Source organism: Poecilia formosa, unplaced genomic scaffold, assembly GCF_000485575.1.
Source record: "Poecilia formosa unplaced genomic scaffold, Poecilia_formosa-5.1.2 Scaffold537, whole genome shotgun sequence".
NCBI classification, from domain to species: domain Eukaryota; kingdom Metazoa; phylum Chordata; class Actinopteri; order Cyprinodontiformes; family Poeciliidae; genus Poecilia; species Poecilia formosa.
Window position 1 is genome coordinate 267,170 of NW_006800476.1, and position 17,665 is coordinate 284,834.

The 17,665-nt window shown below is 37.1% G+C and overlaps 2 protein-coding genes and 1 long non-coding RNA gene across 8 annotated transcripts in view; 1 reads left to right on the plus strand and 2 right to left on the minus strand.

Moving 5' to 3' along the window:
• Window positions 1-3,645, minus strand: part of LOC103129343 (low affinity immunoglobulin gamma Fc region receptor II-like) — a 4,646-nt gene extending 1,001 nt beyond the window's left edge. The window contains exons 1-4 of one of the 2 annotated variants that reach the window (XM_016664997.1): window positions 2,340-3,645; window positions 1,653-1,919; window positions 577-852; window positions 305-412 (exon numbers count right to left, since the gene is read on the minus strand). In XM_016664997.1, the coding sequence (XP_016520483.1) occupies window positions 305-412; window positions 577-852; window positions 1,653-1,919; window positions 2,340-2,370 (682 nt within the window). In that variant the 5' untranslated portion in view covers window positions 2,371-3,645. Of the gene's footprint in view, window positions 1-304; window positions 449-576; window positions 853-1,652; window positions 1,920-2,339 lie in introns of both variants that reach the window. The other variant, XM_007540396.2, reaches the window with a different exon arrangement.
• Window positions 3,646-3,749: 104 nt separating this feature from the next.
• Window positions 3,750-16,440, minus strand: LOC103129344 (selection and upkeep of intraepithelial T-cells protein 7-like). Of its 5 annotated transcripts, none has more exons than XM_016664993.1 (7): window positions 16,264-16,440; window positions 15,350-15,579; window positions 7,884-8,007; window positions 6,158-6,353; window positions 5,059-5,123; window positions 4,880-4,990; window positions 3,750-4,467 (listed from the first exon to the last, which is right to left on the minus strand). In XM_016664993.1, the coding sequence occupies exons 1-7, from the start codon at window positions 16,307-16,309 to the stop codon at window positions 3,863-3,865; spliced, it is 1,377 nt and encodes a 458-aa protein (XP_016520479.1). In that variant the 5' UTR covers window positions 16,310-16,440; the 3' UTR covers window positions 3,750-3,862. The 5 variants fall into 5 exon arrangements, with proteins under 5 accessions (XP_016520479.1, XP_016520480.1, XP_016520482.1 ...); XM_016664994.1 differs by lacking the exons at window positions 15,350-15,579; window positions 16,264-16,440 and adding exons at window positions 10,464-10,536; window positions 11,600-11,751 and having other exon boundaries at window positions 7,884-8,234; XM_016664996.1 differs by lacking the exons at window positions 15,350-15,579; window positions 16,264-16,440 and adding exons at window positions 8,149-8,234; window positions 11,600-11,748 and having other exon boundaries at window positions 7,884-8,029.
• Window positions 16,441-17,013: 573 nt separating this feature from the next.
• Window positions 17,014-17,665, plus strand: part of LOC107834167 (uncharacterized) — a 16,254-nt gene continuing 15,602 nt past the window's right edge. Inside the window, exon 1 of the long non-coding RNA XR_001659951.1 lies at window positions 17,014-17,024. This is a non-coding gene — a long non-coding RNA (uncharacterized LOC107834167). The remainder of the gene's footprint in view (window positions 17,025-17,665) is intronic.

The window sequence follows — 17,665 nt, forward strand, 5'->3', positions numbered from 1 at the left end:
TTATCAATTACCTACAACATCGCCTCCTGCTGTCTGTTTTCCTTAATTTGTCTGCAGTTGTGATATTGTGATATTGCTTGAAGATTTCAAAACACAACAGAAGAAATTAGACCCAGAAGGTTAAAATGAAGATCTGTCTCATCACTGTGTGATGTGAGTTGCTCTATTTAATGGCCACACTGTGTGCATAAATACTGTCCAGTTTCTCTATTGGTTGATATTTTTTTTCTTTTAAGATTTTAAAAGTTTCTGAGTTGAAAGAGTGGAAATGAGAGAACAGGACGTCCAGGACAGACAGCGTTACCTCTCTTCCTGTCTCTGTATATGAGTCCCAGTAGGATGGTGGACAGCAGGTAAGGTATCCCCACTACCAGGTGACACAACAGTCTGGAACCAGGAAATGAAACTGAGGCTGTGGGCAAAGCCGAAGATGTTGGTGACAGAGAAGCTGTAGATAAAAACAATACTTTCTTTTTAAATTCAAGTGCAGGCATTTATGTAAAAATGATGTGACTTCAGACAGCTCTGAAGTGGAGGTCTATTAAACACTGTAGGAATATGAAGGATTCTCCTCACTGAGCTGGACGTGTTGATTGTTTCGGTCACTGAACACCGTCAGCCAGCTGCCTTCTGATTCTCCAAGCCCTGAGGCGCTGCAGGTGTAGAGCCCCTCATCGGATTTGGAAGCGCTGAGAAGGGTCATCTCTCCTGAGCAGTTGCTCCTGATGAGGCGGCCATCTTTGAAGAAGTTGTATTTGTGTTTGGAGGCGTTAGTCTCAGCTTTACAATACAGAACCACAGCAGCTCCTTCTGACACCGGCATGGCAGGACTCTCCAGAATCACTGCGCGATCTTTGGGGGAGAAAAGAATAAATTAGGTTTTAGCATTTTGAGCCTCTATGCTTTAGATCCACTATGCAGGCACATTGGCTGAGGTAGTTTTTAATTTGAAGCTACAGCACAGATTCTTTGTTTGTAACAATCTGGTTTTGGAGCAGAAGATGAAAACATAAAACAACAAACAAGAAGAATCCTTACTTTAATGTGGCAAAAAAAAAGCAACGTAATAATATTAATAAATGTTCAACTTGTTTTTAATCAAAGGCAACTCTCAAGAAATAAGAGTTTGACTTAAAAGAACTCAGTGTTCCAGCATTTCTGAAGTTTTCTGGAAGTTTGTTCCAGACTAGAGAAGTCTAAAAACTGAGCCCTGATCGGACGGATGGATTTTTCTACATCTTTCTGGATCATTAATCCTTTTATTCTGGAAATGTTTTTCAGCTGATAGAAGGCTGACTTTGTAACTGTCTTTATGTGACTCGTAAGGTTCAGGTCTGAGTTCATCACTACTTCCAGATTTTAGGCCTGATCTCTAGTTTCCAGCTGTAATAACTGAAGCTCTGCATTGATTCTAGATCCAAAAATAACAACTTCAGAAAACTGAATAAAGTTATTCCACATCCACGCTTTCATGTGTTCTATTGATCCACTCAAAGCTTGAATTGGTTCATAGTGACCTGGTGAAAATTTAAAGTAGAGCTGTTCATCATCTGCATAATTTATTTATTAGAACTGGTGGAAAAATGAGGGGCTCCAAACTGACAGATGTTTAGGAGTGGAGTTCGTTTAGAAACAGTACTGGTCAACTGTACCGGTTATGGTGATGTTGACCTCATTGCTTCGCTCCCCTGTGTCCGACTCGCACCAGTACACCCCGGTGTCCGTGGGGTAGGTGTTACCGATGGTGCAGGTGGAGGCCGCGGAGGGGAAGCCCCAGCCGGAGTAGCATGGCCTGACCCCACTGTCTGAAGTTCTCCTCTTCACCTTCCAGCCGGTGGAGTTGATCGGATCCTCGCAGCTCAGGGAGATGGAGTCGTAGCGGAAGAACTGGGACCGGTCAGGAATGACCTGAAGGCAGGCTGAGGGGGATCAGACGGCTCACATCGCAATACATTCAGGGGAAATATTACTTTAAACACAATGAAAATTATTTATCAAAAATAGAGTACGGATGGAGGTGATTAGAGGATGAAGTGGAATTCAAACTCGCAATGTTGCATTAGGAACAAAAAACAGAGGAAAAGACATTGAAGGAAAGACAAAAATGAAGAAATCAACAAATAAAAACTGGTGGGCAGTTGAAAACTAACAGAGGAAGTTGCACAGAAAGTGTGAATCTGCTCCAGAAAATCAACACAAACACAGAGAAAAAACAGCATGTGCTGGAAAATATTTTTACACAGTTTGATCAGAAAAGCAAGCGATCGCTTTAGGACATAATGAGAGATTACAAACAGGCGAAAGCAAAGCAGTGGAAAGTTCACAATGTTTTTACTCACTCAGCATCAGGCAGAACGGTGTTACCAGCATCCTGTCTGACCGTCGACTGACTGAAAAACACGCTTCTCACTTCCTTTGTGAGAAGCAAAGATCCTGCAGGCGCTGCAGGGGCTACTGAAGGGCGTCAGATTCATGTTTCCTTTCTGAAGATGAAGGTTCACAGAACAAACTGCACAAACAGCTTTTTTAACAGAAAACCTGCTGCTGTTTGATATTTGTGCGCAGCAGCATAACCACCTTTTAAAATCATTAAGCAGTAAAATGGATCTTGTTGGGATTGATCATTTTAATGGATCTTGGATTTTTGAACACTGATTGAAAGCAGCATTTATGAAACCTGAATAATGGGATTTTAACAGGTAACCAGACAACATATGGAAATGGACACCAGTCTGTTGGATTCATAATGGTTCTGTGTTCATTACAAAAGGGGCAATCCACACTGAGATAAACATAGTACATTTTTGTAAATGATTAAGATGTGTGTCCATGACAGGATCCTGAGCAGCATGCCGGGTCAATCGGTGGGGCCATAACGTTGCTACTAAACCTCACAAAAAACATCCAATTACACAGAAAGTTGCAGACCTTATCTGTGAGGTGAAGTGCATGCAGTTTTCATTGTTACGACATTGTTTCAAAAAGCTTGCATGATTTTTTTTCTACTCTGGAGCCCTTTTTTTCAAAGACCTAAACGCCAGGTCTGCCTGAATGCACAACCTAAATGACAAAATAATTTTGCAGAGACACTGAATCTCATCCGTGTGTCTGGAGCCCCAGTGGTTTGATGTAGGTCAACTGTTGGCTGTAAATGGGCCCCAAGAGGGAAAGGAAACCATCTCTGACCTGTCTGGGTCCCTTTTTTCTAGATAAATTGGACTCTAAGAGTGATACTGTTATGTTTCTATGCAAATTATAACATTTTCATGTAAACTTGTTTCATTAATATTTGGCTCAAAATTGTCCCAGTGATGTTCTCTCTGCTACTGCAGCCATATTTTCTGATTGAAAGCCTGGTTGATGTTTACGTCACAGGTATTGGGTATTAAATTGTTTTTTCTTTTTATTGTTCGAGTTCCTCAGTTTGTGATACTTAACCCATTATCTTTAATGAGTTTATTCACTTGATTAAACTAATTTCATCATTTCATCAAAATACAAAGTCTTATAACACTTGAAAAAGTGAAAAAGGAGCAGGAAGAAGGGAAGAAATGTGTAATCTTATAAAATCTGGTGGGAATCTCTAATCCCACCATCTTGGAATGTTCTCAACATTAAAACACATTAAGCATATATATAACCAATTAGTAGTTGTTGGTATTAAAGAGACAGTAACTAAAACCAAGAGTTTCATAGGAGGCCAGGAGTATTGCATGATAAAAACGTTTTTATTATTAGTAGTATTATTATTACTTTTTTATTATCATCCAACATGACTGCTGAAAGAAGGAAAGAAGGCAGTGGGATAATGAGAGGTGCAGGTATAAGTAGCTATGAAAACAATACATTTATCCAAACATTGTTACTCTGACATATCAGCCAGAGGAGAATAACGGTTAGAAGACTCTAAAGGATTTAAAGGCCATGAAAAATGCCTGCGGTGAACCACTGTGTCACTATAATCACGATTAATTAAGTGATCATTTGTGGGATGGACAAGAAACCTGAGGCCAGCTGCAGAACCTGAGGCACCCAAAGTTGACATGTTGCTTTGATCTAATTTTCTTTTCGATGATCGACCAGGACTCAGTTTGCTGTTTAGCTTTTCATGACCAAATTTTACATGTTTTGAAGACTTTTTCTGGATCTTTTTGGTGTCTGTGTTGAGGTCTGGAGTTTGGGTGAGGTATCTCAGAATATTCTGCTGGGATTCAGAAGAACTTTGGAAATTTGTTGTCTTGTTATGCTGGTAGACGTCACCCATAGATCGGATATCCTCCTGTAGTTTACGGATAGTCTCATCTTTGTGACTGCTCTCTAATTTCAGATCGTAAATCTGTTTCTCTAGATCCTCAATCTTGATTTTTCCTGTGTTTTCAGCTGTGTTATTCAAAAGATTATTCATTTCACAGTTCACACTTCTCAAATCAGAGTCGGATGATTTTCTTTGGTTGATTTTCTTCCTCGCTGCAGTGAAAACAAGAAAACAAGAGTTAACACTCATGAAACCTTTACAAGAAACCTAAACTACATCTGAGGAAATAATCTATTTTTTGTAGCTTTAGGTATATTATTCTTAATGTTGAGTTATTGTGACAATTTATTCTCTTATGTATTATTATTATTATTATTATTATTATTATACTAATTAGACATTCTAAGTCTGTTCACAAATTAAATTTCAGCAACTTTTTTACAAGTAACAATAATTGTTATGTTTGCGTCTTCAAACATCAGTTTGAAGGTGTTAGTTTTAGTCTACTTAATCCATTTACCATTCCAAAACCGGATGAGACGTATTTTTGTGATCATTTTCTTAATGGTACAAATTTGTTCTTGTCCTTTACTAATTTATTATCAAAAAACAACTCTTACTTACCATTTTTGCAAGAGGTCTGCCACATGCAAATTGAGATTCCAGACAAAAGCAAGATAACAGAAATCACTCCAACAATGCAGCAAATTTCAAACTTGAGCCTTGTACAGGAAACTAAAAGGAAAAGAAGTGTTAAGAAATCAACTTGTGATTGTAATTTTTTATTTTTTTATTTTTTTTACCTGAAAGGAGGATCTCTGCAGTCCTGTTCTGATCCATTTCTAGTTGGTTCATTCTCCAGACAATCCTGCGGTCACATAGTCATCATTTTATTTTAACGATTTTGGGCAAACAACTCGTGTAAAAATGTTTACACGCATCAATGCTGAACAACTCAACCCTGTATAAATGGTAGATAATAGAGGATGGAATCAAAAGATTAATTTAATTAAATTCCTGACCACATTAACTCATGGGCTCCCTCTAGTGGCATAAAATGATTGTGATTTTTGACATCACAATTATAAATCTGAAGAGGCAGATTTATGATGGTGGGTTTAGATAATAATCCATAATTTCATGCTGATTTCAACTCACTTCAGCAAATATATATCTATTTTGTAAAGCTGCTTCATGAGGTGCTGACAGCTGCTTGCTCTGTTGGTTTCCCTAAAACAGATAGGATCAAATATGTTTTTCTCTAGTTTACTAACTTTATTTGTACTGACTACATTCCTAACAAAAAAGAGCACTTGCAACCTAAAAGTGATAAATAGCTATTATTTTAAAGAAGGAAATAAAGACAGAATCTGATCATGAAGATATTTTACATAAATTGGAGGAACTATTTTATCTGCCACTCATTGGCAGAATTAGACAAACCACATCAATGAATACAAGCCTGTATACCAATGGAATCAGCCATCTGGATTATGTGTATGGGTGCAGGAGTGGATGTGTGGGATGTGTGCAGGTGGGTTTGTGAGTCTGCATGGATTGAATGTGTGCAGATATGCAACTTGGAGGTGGGTGCGCTTTTGAACAGTCAATGCCCAGGAGTGGCACAGATCTGGTTGCTCCAGACCTTAAAGGTTGTACCAGCCCCAGGTGAGAAGACAACAGTTAACCCCTCAGGCCATTTGCCCAACACAGAAACACAAGTCCAAAGCAAACAACAGGAGCAACAATCCTATTATTAAAATATATGTGGTAAGTACTATTAAATCCTTTATATATGGCATAAAAAAGTGTTGTTTTTTTTAATATGGTCCAGACATTTCTATATTATATTACGTAGATGAAAAAAGGAAGGTAAAAAATGGAAAGCTGAACTCCTGTTACCTTCTTGTGGAATCCTGCATAGAGAAATTTTGCCTAGAGGAGAAGCATCCTCTAGAATCTTCTTCCTGGTTTGGTCCCTCATCAGTGATGTCATTTCCTTTATCATCCAAAGACAGCCAGCAGCTTGTTTCATATGCAACAGTCGCTCCTTCACTTTCAATAAAAACCACTGCAAGTTTCGGCTCAGACGCTGCAGCTGTGGAAACAATTTTAAACACTTTGTCAAACTGGATGTTACGATCACACATGGAGAAGCAGCATTCAGCTTCTATGCACCACAAATCTGGAACAAATGCCCAGGAAACTACAAAACTGCTGAAACACTGAGTTCCTTTAAATCAAAACTGAAACCCACCTGTTTAGAGATGCTTGTGAAACATTATAAATTAAACACTGGCCAACATATTTTATATCTATTAATGATTGTGATGATGGCACTAAACAAAAAGTAATGTTAGTCTACTGGTGACTGTTGCTTTTATGCCTTTCATTTTTATGTTTTTATGATGTAAAGCACTTTCAACTGCCTTGATGTTGAACTGTGTTATACATATGAACTTGATTGATTTACTTGTGTCTGCCTCCATTTTGTAGTCACACAGGTCTGTCCAGTCAAAGGCATGGACTCCACTGGAGCCCTAAGTGCATGTTGGCACCATGACGTTAGCAGAAGATCCTTCAGCTCCTGTATGTTGTAAAGTAGGATCCCCAAGGATCAGACTTGCTTTCCCAGCACATCTCAAAGATAATTCATTGGATTGAGAAAACAATGTTGTCCAGCTTTCTGGTGGCAAGTTGCCTTGCAGGTAAGCGGCAACCACACATCTGGTCATCTACAGTGTATAATGTAACCAAAAATGGTAGCTGTTTGCATGTGGCTCCATGATCCAGTTCTGGTGCTCACATTCCCTTAAGTTTCTCATTTAACAGTGGACAGCTTATTTAACAATATGCTATATTAAGTGCTTTATATAGCATATATATCTATTTTTGGTTGAAGTACTAACATTTATTTTACAAAGTTACAGTTGCTATGCACATCTGCTCCAGAAGAGGGCACAATATTCCCAAAATGGGTATAGAGGGACATCACTGGTGCACAACCAGGAAGTAAAAGCAGCTGTGGCCTAATAACTACATGCCTTTATTGTCGTGTCTACATCCATAGATTCTCATTTAGACAACAGAGTCTATGCCAGGTGTGTGCCACTGGGTACCACCTGCCCAGCTTTTCCCCCAGGGCAGGCGGTCCTTGGAACAGCAAACAAGAATCACAGTTTTGGAGTTGCTCTGACCCAGTTGTCCAGTCATCACAGTTGGGTCTTATCAAAGTCACTGAAATGCTTACCATTCTCATTTTTTCCCAAGTCCCAATACAAAAACTTTAAAGAACAAAATGTTCACAATTTGCATCGGATATTATGTTGTTTACTTCACCTGTCAGTGGTCAATATTTATGAACCTTCTGGTATGTCAGCAATCTAAAAGTCCCAGATTTGTCAAGTTTAGGAAAAGTGAAATGCGCAATTACAGGACAGACAGGGAAAATACAATGAAGATATAAGATTTTTATTATAAAACATAACATTGCAGTGGTGGCTTTGATGATGAAAAAAATATATATATATATTATTATTATAATAATAATAATGGTGCACATATAAACGAAACATTTAAATCTTGCCCAGTTCAATTAAGCATATTAAACAAAGTAAATCCTACATACCAACCGCCAGCTCTACTTTTGTCGCCTCTCTGCTTCTGTTCCTTTGGATGATCAAACACTGATAGATCCCGGCGTCTGACGGCTTCAGGTTGGAGATCCTCAGCGAGACGTTCCCGTTCTTCACCTCTCTCATGAAGAGACTCGTCCTGAACTCAAAGTCCAAATTCTTCATCTCAAAGGTCTCAAAGCCATCACGGTACAAGAAGACGATGTCTGAGTCCAGGCCTTCCTTGGACCACTCCACTATCGAAACGTGATCACTCACAGGGATTTTCAACTTGCAGGGGAGGACGGCGTTTCCACCAGCAAAGGCTACGACCTTCTCAGGGTGAACATCTGCAGAATAACCACCTGGAAAAATTTAAACATAGTGACCAATGAATATTTTTGATTTTATGAATGTGTTGTACTTATGTTACAGTGTAGTAAATATAATTGGTTTCAAAAAGGAAAAAAGCAGATCACAATTTTAAAAATGCACAGAAAAACCAACTGGTGAACAACTCCTCAGAGGCTCTGTGAATTAGTACCGAAAAAGGTGCTAAGAAAGCAACATTAGCAACAAATTCCAAGTTCTTCTGGTGGGCTGTGTTATTTAACATCTTTAGTTTCTGACAGTAGCCTAAATCTTACTGGTTTCATACAGAATTGGTGACACAGCTGCCCTTCATTGGGCTGTACCTTGAGAAAAAAGGTCAAAGCAAACACCAAAGTCTAAACAAAGAAAGAGTAAATTTTGTATTTTTAAAGATTTAACACATGACAATTCAAAGGGTTACTTTAAGCAAACAAAATACAAAAACAGAAAACCCTCCATGTGGTAGCTACGGTGGGCCAGATTCGGCCCTCGGGCCTTGAGTTTGGCACATGTGATCTCAAACAATGGTGAGTATGAAATAAACAATTTACCAGAAATGCCTCTCATTATAAAATAAGCGTTCATAATACTGATGGGTAGATGAGGCGTCATGAAGCCTTTCGACACATTGATACCGTTTGTTGGAAACTCGCGTCTCATTAATGAGATTCCAGGATAGCCAGTCAACCAAAAACCGACCAAACTTTAATAAAGACACAGGATATATCTTGGAGAGCCACTTACACATCAAAATGCTCCTGTGGGAATTCCAGTGAAATCGTTTGTCTTTTGTAAGTACAAAACCGTTATCGTTAAAAAAACAAACACTCCCTCTTTGTCCTGCTGCATTTCCCGCTCCGTCCACCATGTGATCATATCTGGTTTATTTCATGTTTGTCTGATTTGTTCGACGGCATTCCGTAGGTGAGTCCTTATGCCTTATATGGTAATGGGATGAAACAGAGCAGGCCCCACTCATGCTCTACAATCAATGGATATAATTTCCTGTATTTTAAGTGGTTGGAGTGCAGCAGCAGGATTTTTCCCAGGGCATTATTCCTGCAGGAACCATAACTGCATGCATATTTATATTTAAAACTCATAAAGTTAGGCTTAGTGATTAATCATGATTAATCACAGCACTAGAATGTGATTAATCTGATTTAGTTGTTTTGAATTGCCAACACTTGGAATAAGGTACTTTGGATAAGCTGAGAAAAATATATACATGCGCTAGATTGTGTAACAAATCTATTTAGAATTTTTCTGTTTGGAGACATTAGAAAACAACTTGAGCCACATCTGTATGAGACATCTTTGCAGACACTTTAGCATTCCTCTCTGCTGATTATATTCTCTTGAACTTCCCTCACCTGAGCTAAGTGCTGCGTAATCACGAGCGTTACACGGTTTGCATGTCAGGACGGCTGCAGTAAGTGGCTGCAGGCTCTTTCTATGACTCATAAACTAAGAATGCTGTTAAGCACACATGGAAAAAGGTCATGTGACTCTTTTTTTATCACTCGAGAGGACGTAAACATTATTACTGTAAATGTGTAGATTTCCTGGAACACGTAGCTCTAAGTTGAACAAGTTGAATGCTAGTAGTTTAAGAGCATTAGAGCATTTTTAATACAGCTCAAAGTCTCTCCTGGAAACAGATTTCCTGCAATATACAGAATTCCTAAACATGCAGGTTTCACAACCAATAGAGGCACAATATGTGAACTCCACACATTTCTTTTCTGATTTCTCCTGTGTGCAAAAAGAATATGATAAAAAAAAGGCAAAATGTGCTTACTTTTTATCAGATGGGAAAAGAAACCAGATAGAATCAAAAGCTTAAGGTTTGAGGAACGATCAGGAACGATGTTGCTGTTTGTTGTAAAAAAGATTTTTAGTATCCAGAGCCCCACTGCTTCTTTAACGCTACTTATTAAATTAGCAAAATTATTACCTAACGTCCAATAAATCAGTCATCTTACTAAAAATCTGTCTCCAAGTAAAAATGAAATAGATAACTCTAAACTTGCTCTGCTTTAGTGTCTTTGATCCTGTTTTGTTAAACACGTTTGAATGATTAAATCTCAGGCTAATGTTATTTTGTAAGGAGCAGTTTTGTTGCTTATTATTTTCCAACCTAAGTCTACACATATACACATTTCTAGATAAATCTTTCTTTAAGTGTTCATGTAAAACCACATCTCCCTTTTAATACATACCCTTGAAGAAGATCGCTCCAAGTACGAGGCAAAGCCAAAAATACATCGCCAGGTGGTCTGAAACAAATTCCCTCTGTTTCATAAGAAAAATAATTGTTGTGTTTTAAAAAAAAAATCACATTTATGAACAGCCCTTTTTAAATCCTGTCAGCAGAAGAGCTGGTCTGATTCTGATTCAACTTCATTCACAAATCCGTCTTTTCCTGTCTGGCCGTGGCGTGCTGCACTTTGGTCTGCCCACTCAGCTATGTCATGCAGACGCACACCCACAGCTCGTCTCCTATGACAACCTACAAACCTGTTTGTCATAGGAGGTTTTTTTTTGTTCTGAAAACTGGAAAAAGGACCACAGCCAAACATCAGAACTGAAACTAGATGACGTGGGTATGAATAATTAATGCTTAGCATGGAAAATCCCAACCTGTTGTCTTCTGCTTTGCTACCAAAAGGTATGTAATAATGTACAACTATCATAAGTAAGCAGTCTTAGGGATAGAGGAAAAACAGCAATATACATGCAATTAATGCATTTCTTATGGACTTTAAACACGACTTCATTACCAAGAAAACAATTGGAAATTCGCTCTGAATGCATAAATTATTCCTGTTTGTTTGAAGAGCACCTAACTTTTTTTCTGCAAGTGTTTTTCTTGTCAGGAAACATGTTTTATTTTGCATGAAATTATCACAGAAAAAACAAAAGAAATTAAACATTAAGATTAAAATAATGAAAATACTATCTCAAATACTATCAGGTCACTTTTTAATATTAAACAGATTTGGTGCAGCTTCATGCCAGGTCATTTTTTATTCATTATAATAAAAACATTTCTTCTTTCCAGTGTTTCTTATAAGATTATTAACTGAACAAAATATTTAGTTCTTATTTAATCCCACACAGATCTCAGTTTAATCTCAGACTCAAAAATGTATTTCATGCATCACTTCCACCTCTTCTTGAGGGCAATAAAGAGCTCATAACTGCTGGGGTTAAATCAGCTTTAATGCAAGTCTTCCCTCAGTACTTAACTTCCGTTGCCACTGACGCAGCACCACCGTCGCACTAAAAATACAACATTAAACTTAAATGAGACGGTGTCACGAAGACATAAAAATGATACATGACATAAACATACCTCGCTGGCTGACCGTTCCTTTTGAGGTAGAAATGAGAGTAAAAACTAAATAAAAAATTCTTAAACTTAAATTACTTGGAACAACTACTTCTAATGTTCCTCCTTCTTGTCATGTGCTTCTTCTTTTTCTGTTGCCCCAGCCTAACATTCTGGATTGCACTTCTTCTTTAACTTTTCAAAATAAGAGTCATAATAAAAGATGTGCATAATGCAAAATAAAACGTAAACTAAAATTATGGCAGTAAAATCATGTCCTTTAATTCTCACAATCTTTTTAATAATCTAACTTAGTCTAAAGCTAACTCAGGACTAAACATTTCAGAATATTTACAATACCTTGGAAAAGTTTTACACTAAACTTTTAACACTTTTTAATATTATAACACAACCTTGAGGCTCCGCCCACACAGAAATGTTTTTATCTAAAACAGGTAAGTTTTTGAACATGTATCCATATGTCAATTACATTTACTTGAGTAACTTTATTGGAAAATGTACTTTTATGAGTATTTTTACTACGCTGTACATTTTAATTTTACTTGAGTAATTTTATTCTGAAGTATTTCTACTCTTATTTGATTAAAACTTCTGGATTCTGAACCCACTGAACAAAAACAAAACCTTCAGTTTTTGTTAGTTTCTTAAGTTTCATATTGAAAGAAATTGATTTGGAAAAATTTTATTTTGCCTGATTTTGCTATTTAATTGCCTGGTTATGTAATTTTTTGGATGGCTACTTTCTAATTGAATAAAATTGTCACATGTCCCAATGTAAACAACATTTTTGGTATGAAAATGTAAAACAAAATAACAGATTGCAGTTTGTAAATTCTGCCCTGACATTTTCTTGTGGTCAGTGAAAGCAAATCTTTTGTGAAGACGTGTTAGTCTGACCTTTAACCTCACCTATTACATCTCCGTGGACATGGTTGCAGAACCTTTAATAAGGTTCTAGCCACAGCTCTAAAAAAATACTGCACAAGACTCTACTTGTGATTTCTTGTTCACCTTTCTTGTTTTCTTGTTCCATTTACTACGAATCTTGTGAGGAGCCATTATGTGAAAGTCCTGTGTGCCTTAACTAGAGTCACTTACAGGTCTGGAGGAGTAAAAATTATGTTTTGGGACAGTTTATTGTTAAAATTTTTTCTGAAAAGTGTTTTGAAAACTACGACCCATTGTAGAAATAAAAGGTTCTAGTGCGGACGAGGTTGAGGGTACCTTTATAAATTCACTTTATCATCAATAAATGAATAATAAACCCTGGAAGCTAAAATTTGTTCAGTCCAGTTTAAACTTTTAATCTGACCTTCATGAAATTTAACCATCAAAAGCTTCAATCAAAAACAAGTTGCAGCATGCCATCCGTCATTCAGTTTCTTAGAAACATTCAGGAACATGCTTTTATTTACACCTGAAGATCAGTCATAATATATTAATTTAGGATTTTAAAAGTTCAAGTCATCTTTAAATTAGTCCAAAATGAGGTTTGAGATGAATCATATCCCATAAATTAACTGCTATATGTCAGTGTGCCCATGGTAAGGCTCTCAACCCAAAGTTTTCTACCCATCAGTGTATGAATTTGTGTGCAGCTGAGTCAATCTGCTGACTGTGTTTGTGTTGCTCCTATTGGACAGCTGGACAGATGTTTCAGGTCAGGAACAGGCCCAGTTTGGCTCCTGATCTCCCGGTGAGTTTTCCGCCTCAGCGTCAGGATCGGGATCAGACATCAGAGATCGGGTTTCCCAGGAATCCAGAGACGATCCGGTGGAGCTCTGGCTGGTTGTTGGATGGTTGTGCTGGCAGGCAGGACGGTTCCAGGAATGGCTGTCGTCTATTTGGATGGTGTCCGCTTTGCGCCTCTGCTTGTTCAGCTCCTCCAGGATGCTGTTTTGCCTGTTTTCAGTCAGACTCAGCTGGTTCAGAAAGGAGTTGGATTCACCGAAGTCAGTCGTCATGGTTTGGTTCAACTTGTCCTTTTGCTCTGATGGTTTTTCTCCATCTGGGTTCAGACAGTCAGAAAAAGAGTCAAATGGAAACATCAGTAACATTTAATTTTTTTAAAGAATGTTTATTCAAAAGAAGGAAACACAAGAAATGAGGCACAAGCATTTTGTCACTTTCCTAAAATAATGTGACAATTTTTTTTGTCATAAAATGATTTAGGCAAAAAAAAAAGAAAGAATTACTCAATGAGGCTTTTATTTTAGGAAGGTGACAATGTGTTTATCAATTAGAAACTGAAATGTATCTGATGCAGAATGAGGCATGAACCGGTTTGTAGTAAAAGAAACCATAAAACCACAGAGAGGAGCAACAGGAAATGGACCAAATGGAAGAAGCAGAAGTTGAAACTCCAGTCATGAAGCCACATTGGGAAATAATGTTACTTCTGAAGGTGTCAGTGAGTGAAAGAGGGAATGAAACCAACAATCCTGCAGAAACTTCCAGTCAACATCATCAGTTACTGAATGCTGCTGCTATGATTGATGAACTTAGATTAATATTTAATTAAATCCTTTTATTTTGGGGAACAACGTTTCCTAGTGCAGCTGTTCTTTCAGATTAGTGGTATTATCCCATTTGTATAATTTCTCTATGTGTTACTATAGTTCACATTATTAATATTTCTAGTTTAAATTTTTTTTTGCTTTACCCCTTTTCAAGTTTAAACTATTTTTTATTGTTTTTCAAAATGTTTTTGTTCCTCCTGTTTACTATTGTCTTATCTCAGTTTTATTTTCAGCCTCATTGAGGAATAGATAATTTAACACGAATTGGTCATTTTCTTACCTCATTTACTCTTTTCTAGTTGTGTGCTGTATCTCCCAAACTTTGATTTAAAGAGCAGTCGAGATAAATATGGATGTTATGAACCTCTAATTTGTTTTTTCCTCAAGAGGTAAAAACAATCTGAGTGTTTGTGTTCGAAGGTTTTAGGAGATTTTGATGTGTTGCCTTAAGCCAAAGCTTTAATAACACTCCTGCGGATTCTTACAAATCACTAAAATAATCAAGCCCAGTTAGTGCAAACTCTTAAAAAAGTATAATCTGTCATTGACACTAGAGGTTCCTAATCCACCACAAATGGTTATAAAAAGGTTAAAAAGTAGCTTATGTAACAAATCTTCCAGTTTTCAGAGTAAATTATGTTTGAAATGATCTATGTTCACTGTTTTGTTGTTTAAATGAATGTTATCTTATTTTCTGTGGAACTCTGCCCTCTAGTGGCCGATCCTGGCCAGTTACCTGTTGTTTTGTTGCCTGTTGAAGGATCATCTGTGAGTATTATAAGTTACATTAATCACATGTCAGATCAGTTACTACAGACAGATTCATTTGGGGAGAAATTCTGCGTTTTTATAGTTTGAAGTCAGCTCTGTTTGATGCTAATAAAAAGAACATCTGTGTGTGTATGAAAATTATGTTTGTGGCAATATCAATTGCTAAGATATGCAAAAGTAATTCATATTAAAATGTTCTTTTCCTAGTTCCTGTGTTACATCTGTTTTTCTTCTTCTCATATTTCCTCATCTGCTTTCTCTCTCTGTAAATAAAATCGCTTTATTTAATGACATATTTATTCTGCTAAGTAAGAACAGTAACTTACCTGAATTAATTTGCTTCTTTGTCACCAACAAATACAACCCCAACAGAAGGTTAAATGAAACTGAAACTGCTAAAGCAACATATATCAGAATGGCTGTGGTGGTGGATTCCCGTTCTTCTCCCGTTCCCGTTCTTCACCTCTCTCATCATGAGGCTCGTCCGATACTCGAAGTCGGGATCCTTCATCTCGAAGGTTTCGCAGCCGTGGCGGTACAGGAAAACGACGACTGGCCTCTGGCCTGCTGCCAGTTTGGACCACTCCACCGTCTGGACATGGTCACTGGGATGGAGGTTCAGACTGCAGGGAAGGACGACGTTCCCACCAGTAAAGGCCTCCAGCTGCCCAGGCTGAGCAGGACAGAGACATCCTGAAAATTAAAATACATTAAACACAGAAGAAAACATTTTGACTTATGATGAATTATTTTACTTTAGTCAACAATTTACTTGCTTTATGTTAGAAATTATTTCTATCTCAGCAAGAAAACAGCGGAGAAAATAAAATCAGATTATTTATTACACTAATCTTTAGAGGTAGAAAATCTAAGAATTATTTTATTAACAGTAATTTTCCACTTTCATTATTTTATATTTGTGAATGTGGAAATGAAGTCAGATATATTTTGTTTCATCAAGACATCCCAATAAGTTTAATATTATTTTTAATTCTCCACTTAGAAACCGTTACTGCCTGAGTTTCTTATTTTATATATAAAAATTGATTGCAACAGAACTTTTTGTATAAATAGAGAAGCAGAAGCGTGGACCATGGTTTCTCTGAATGGACTCTGTCCAGTCTGGCCACACCTCATCATGTGATTTACAGTAACTGCCTGTGCTGAACTGGGCAGCACTTTCTGAATCAATGTGTGGTTTTTACAGGTGAAACAAAAGACAAACTTCTGTCCTAAATCCTGTCAAACGCATCCAACTGGAAGCAAACTGACTGCAGCGTGAGTTGGATTAACAAACTGAAGCAAGAGGGCAAAAAGTGTAAAAATAGTTCCAAGTGCTGTAAACTATAAAGTATTGTTTCATACTTTCTTTCTTACCTTTGATCAGGATCGCTCCCAACACAAAGCAAAGAAGGTAAAACATCACCGAGTGGCACAAACTGAATTTTCTCTACTGTCACTGCATGATGATAACATTTAGAGTAAAAAATATTCCGGTTCTTTTGCGAACTTTAAAACGACCCATCAGCTCCAGCAGGTTGGGACTGGGAGAAAGTCCAGCTGGTTACTGAGTAAACCAGCTGGACTGGTTTCAAAGTAAAAGCAGACGATTGAGTGTAGATGTATCTGCATGAAGCAAAATGTCATTAAATCATTTCTGGTGAAAGGTCATTGTCAAAATAAAGTTCTGCTTGGAAACTTTTCAGCCTCTCAAATTTAGATACAAACTCTTCTAAATGAACTTCAAACATATAAATAGAGAAAAGAAACTTATAGTAATACTTATAATTCATTGAGCAGTTAGTGAAAAATAAATTCAAAGCCAAACCTGATTCCACAGATTCCCCAATTTAAGCTTTTAGTCCTGTTGAGCTATTTGCTTAATAAATGTAGAATTTAGTCTCCATTCATGTACATCTGTACCGAGTTAGATTATTTAATGTCTAAATTATGTTAACACTGGCAGGTTCTAAAGGAAAAGCAGCTTCAGGGAATATCTATTTTCACATGATTCCATTTTTAACACAATGAAATAACTTAAAATAGTGAATAGAAATTTAACTTGACATATTAAACTGAAATCTGTCTCCTTAAGAAACTCCTACCCTTCATCATGTCATCACAGCATTTCTCCTGCAGTCCACTGATGCCGTTTACAGTCGTTATTAGGAGTGTTGCAGTTGTGCAGCTCCACCAGGTGTTTGGTGAATGCTGCTGCCACTAGTCTGAAGGAACTGATCTGTGAGGCGGAAGCTCACATGGAGACTGAAGATTCAACGATTTCTCAAACATTCATGAAAAAAACCAAAGCAATTCTCCAGCTGAAAAAATACAAAATATTTCCAAATGTTTCTTGTTTGGTTTCTAGTTTAAATCTTAGTTTTGCCTTGTTTCAACTAATGTACAAGTGACTTTTCAGCAAGATATAAGAGCTTTTTTAAAGTCAGTTAAACCTTAATACTGAAGAAGAGTACTAGTTCAATTTGCAGATTTTTTTCACTAATACATTTTCCCCAAACATTCAAGTGAAAATATCTGCCACTGAAACTTGAACTAATTGAATATCAAGGAATTATTGACTTGGAAAAAAGCACCTATATCTTGCTGAAAGTTACTTGTAAGTTGGTTTTGCCTTATTTCAAGTGCACTAAGATATTTGCACTATAAAGTGCATGTTACGATTTTGTGCTATATATATATAGCACAAAATATACATATACATATATATATAAAAAATTCCCCTCTCACCCTCCGTGGGTGGTCTCTTTCATCCTCTGAG

What these genes read in the sequence shown, in the direction of transcription:
- LOC103129344 (XM_007540397.2), bottom strand. Translation starts at nt 10,545, where the DNA reads ATGAAACAGAGGGAATTTGTTTCAGACCACCTGGCGATGTATTTTTGG. An exon ending in TGGAGCGATCTTCTTCAAGG is followed by an intron (nt 8,235 to 10,463) that starts GTATGTATTAAA and finishes AAATTTTTCCAG; the next exon opens with GTGGTTATTCTGCAGATGTT. An exon ending in AAAAGTAGAGCTGGCGGTTG is followed by an intron (nt 6,354 to 7,883) that starts GTATGTAGGATT and finishes TTGTTTCCACAG; the next exon opens with CTGCAGCGTCTGAGCCGAAA.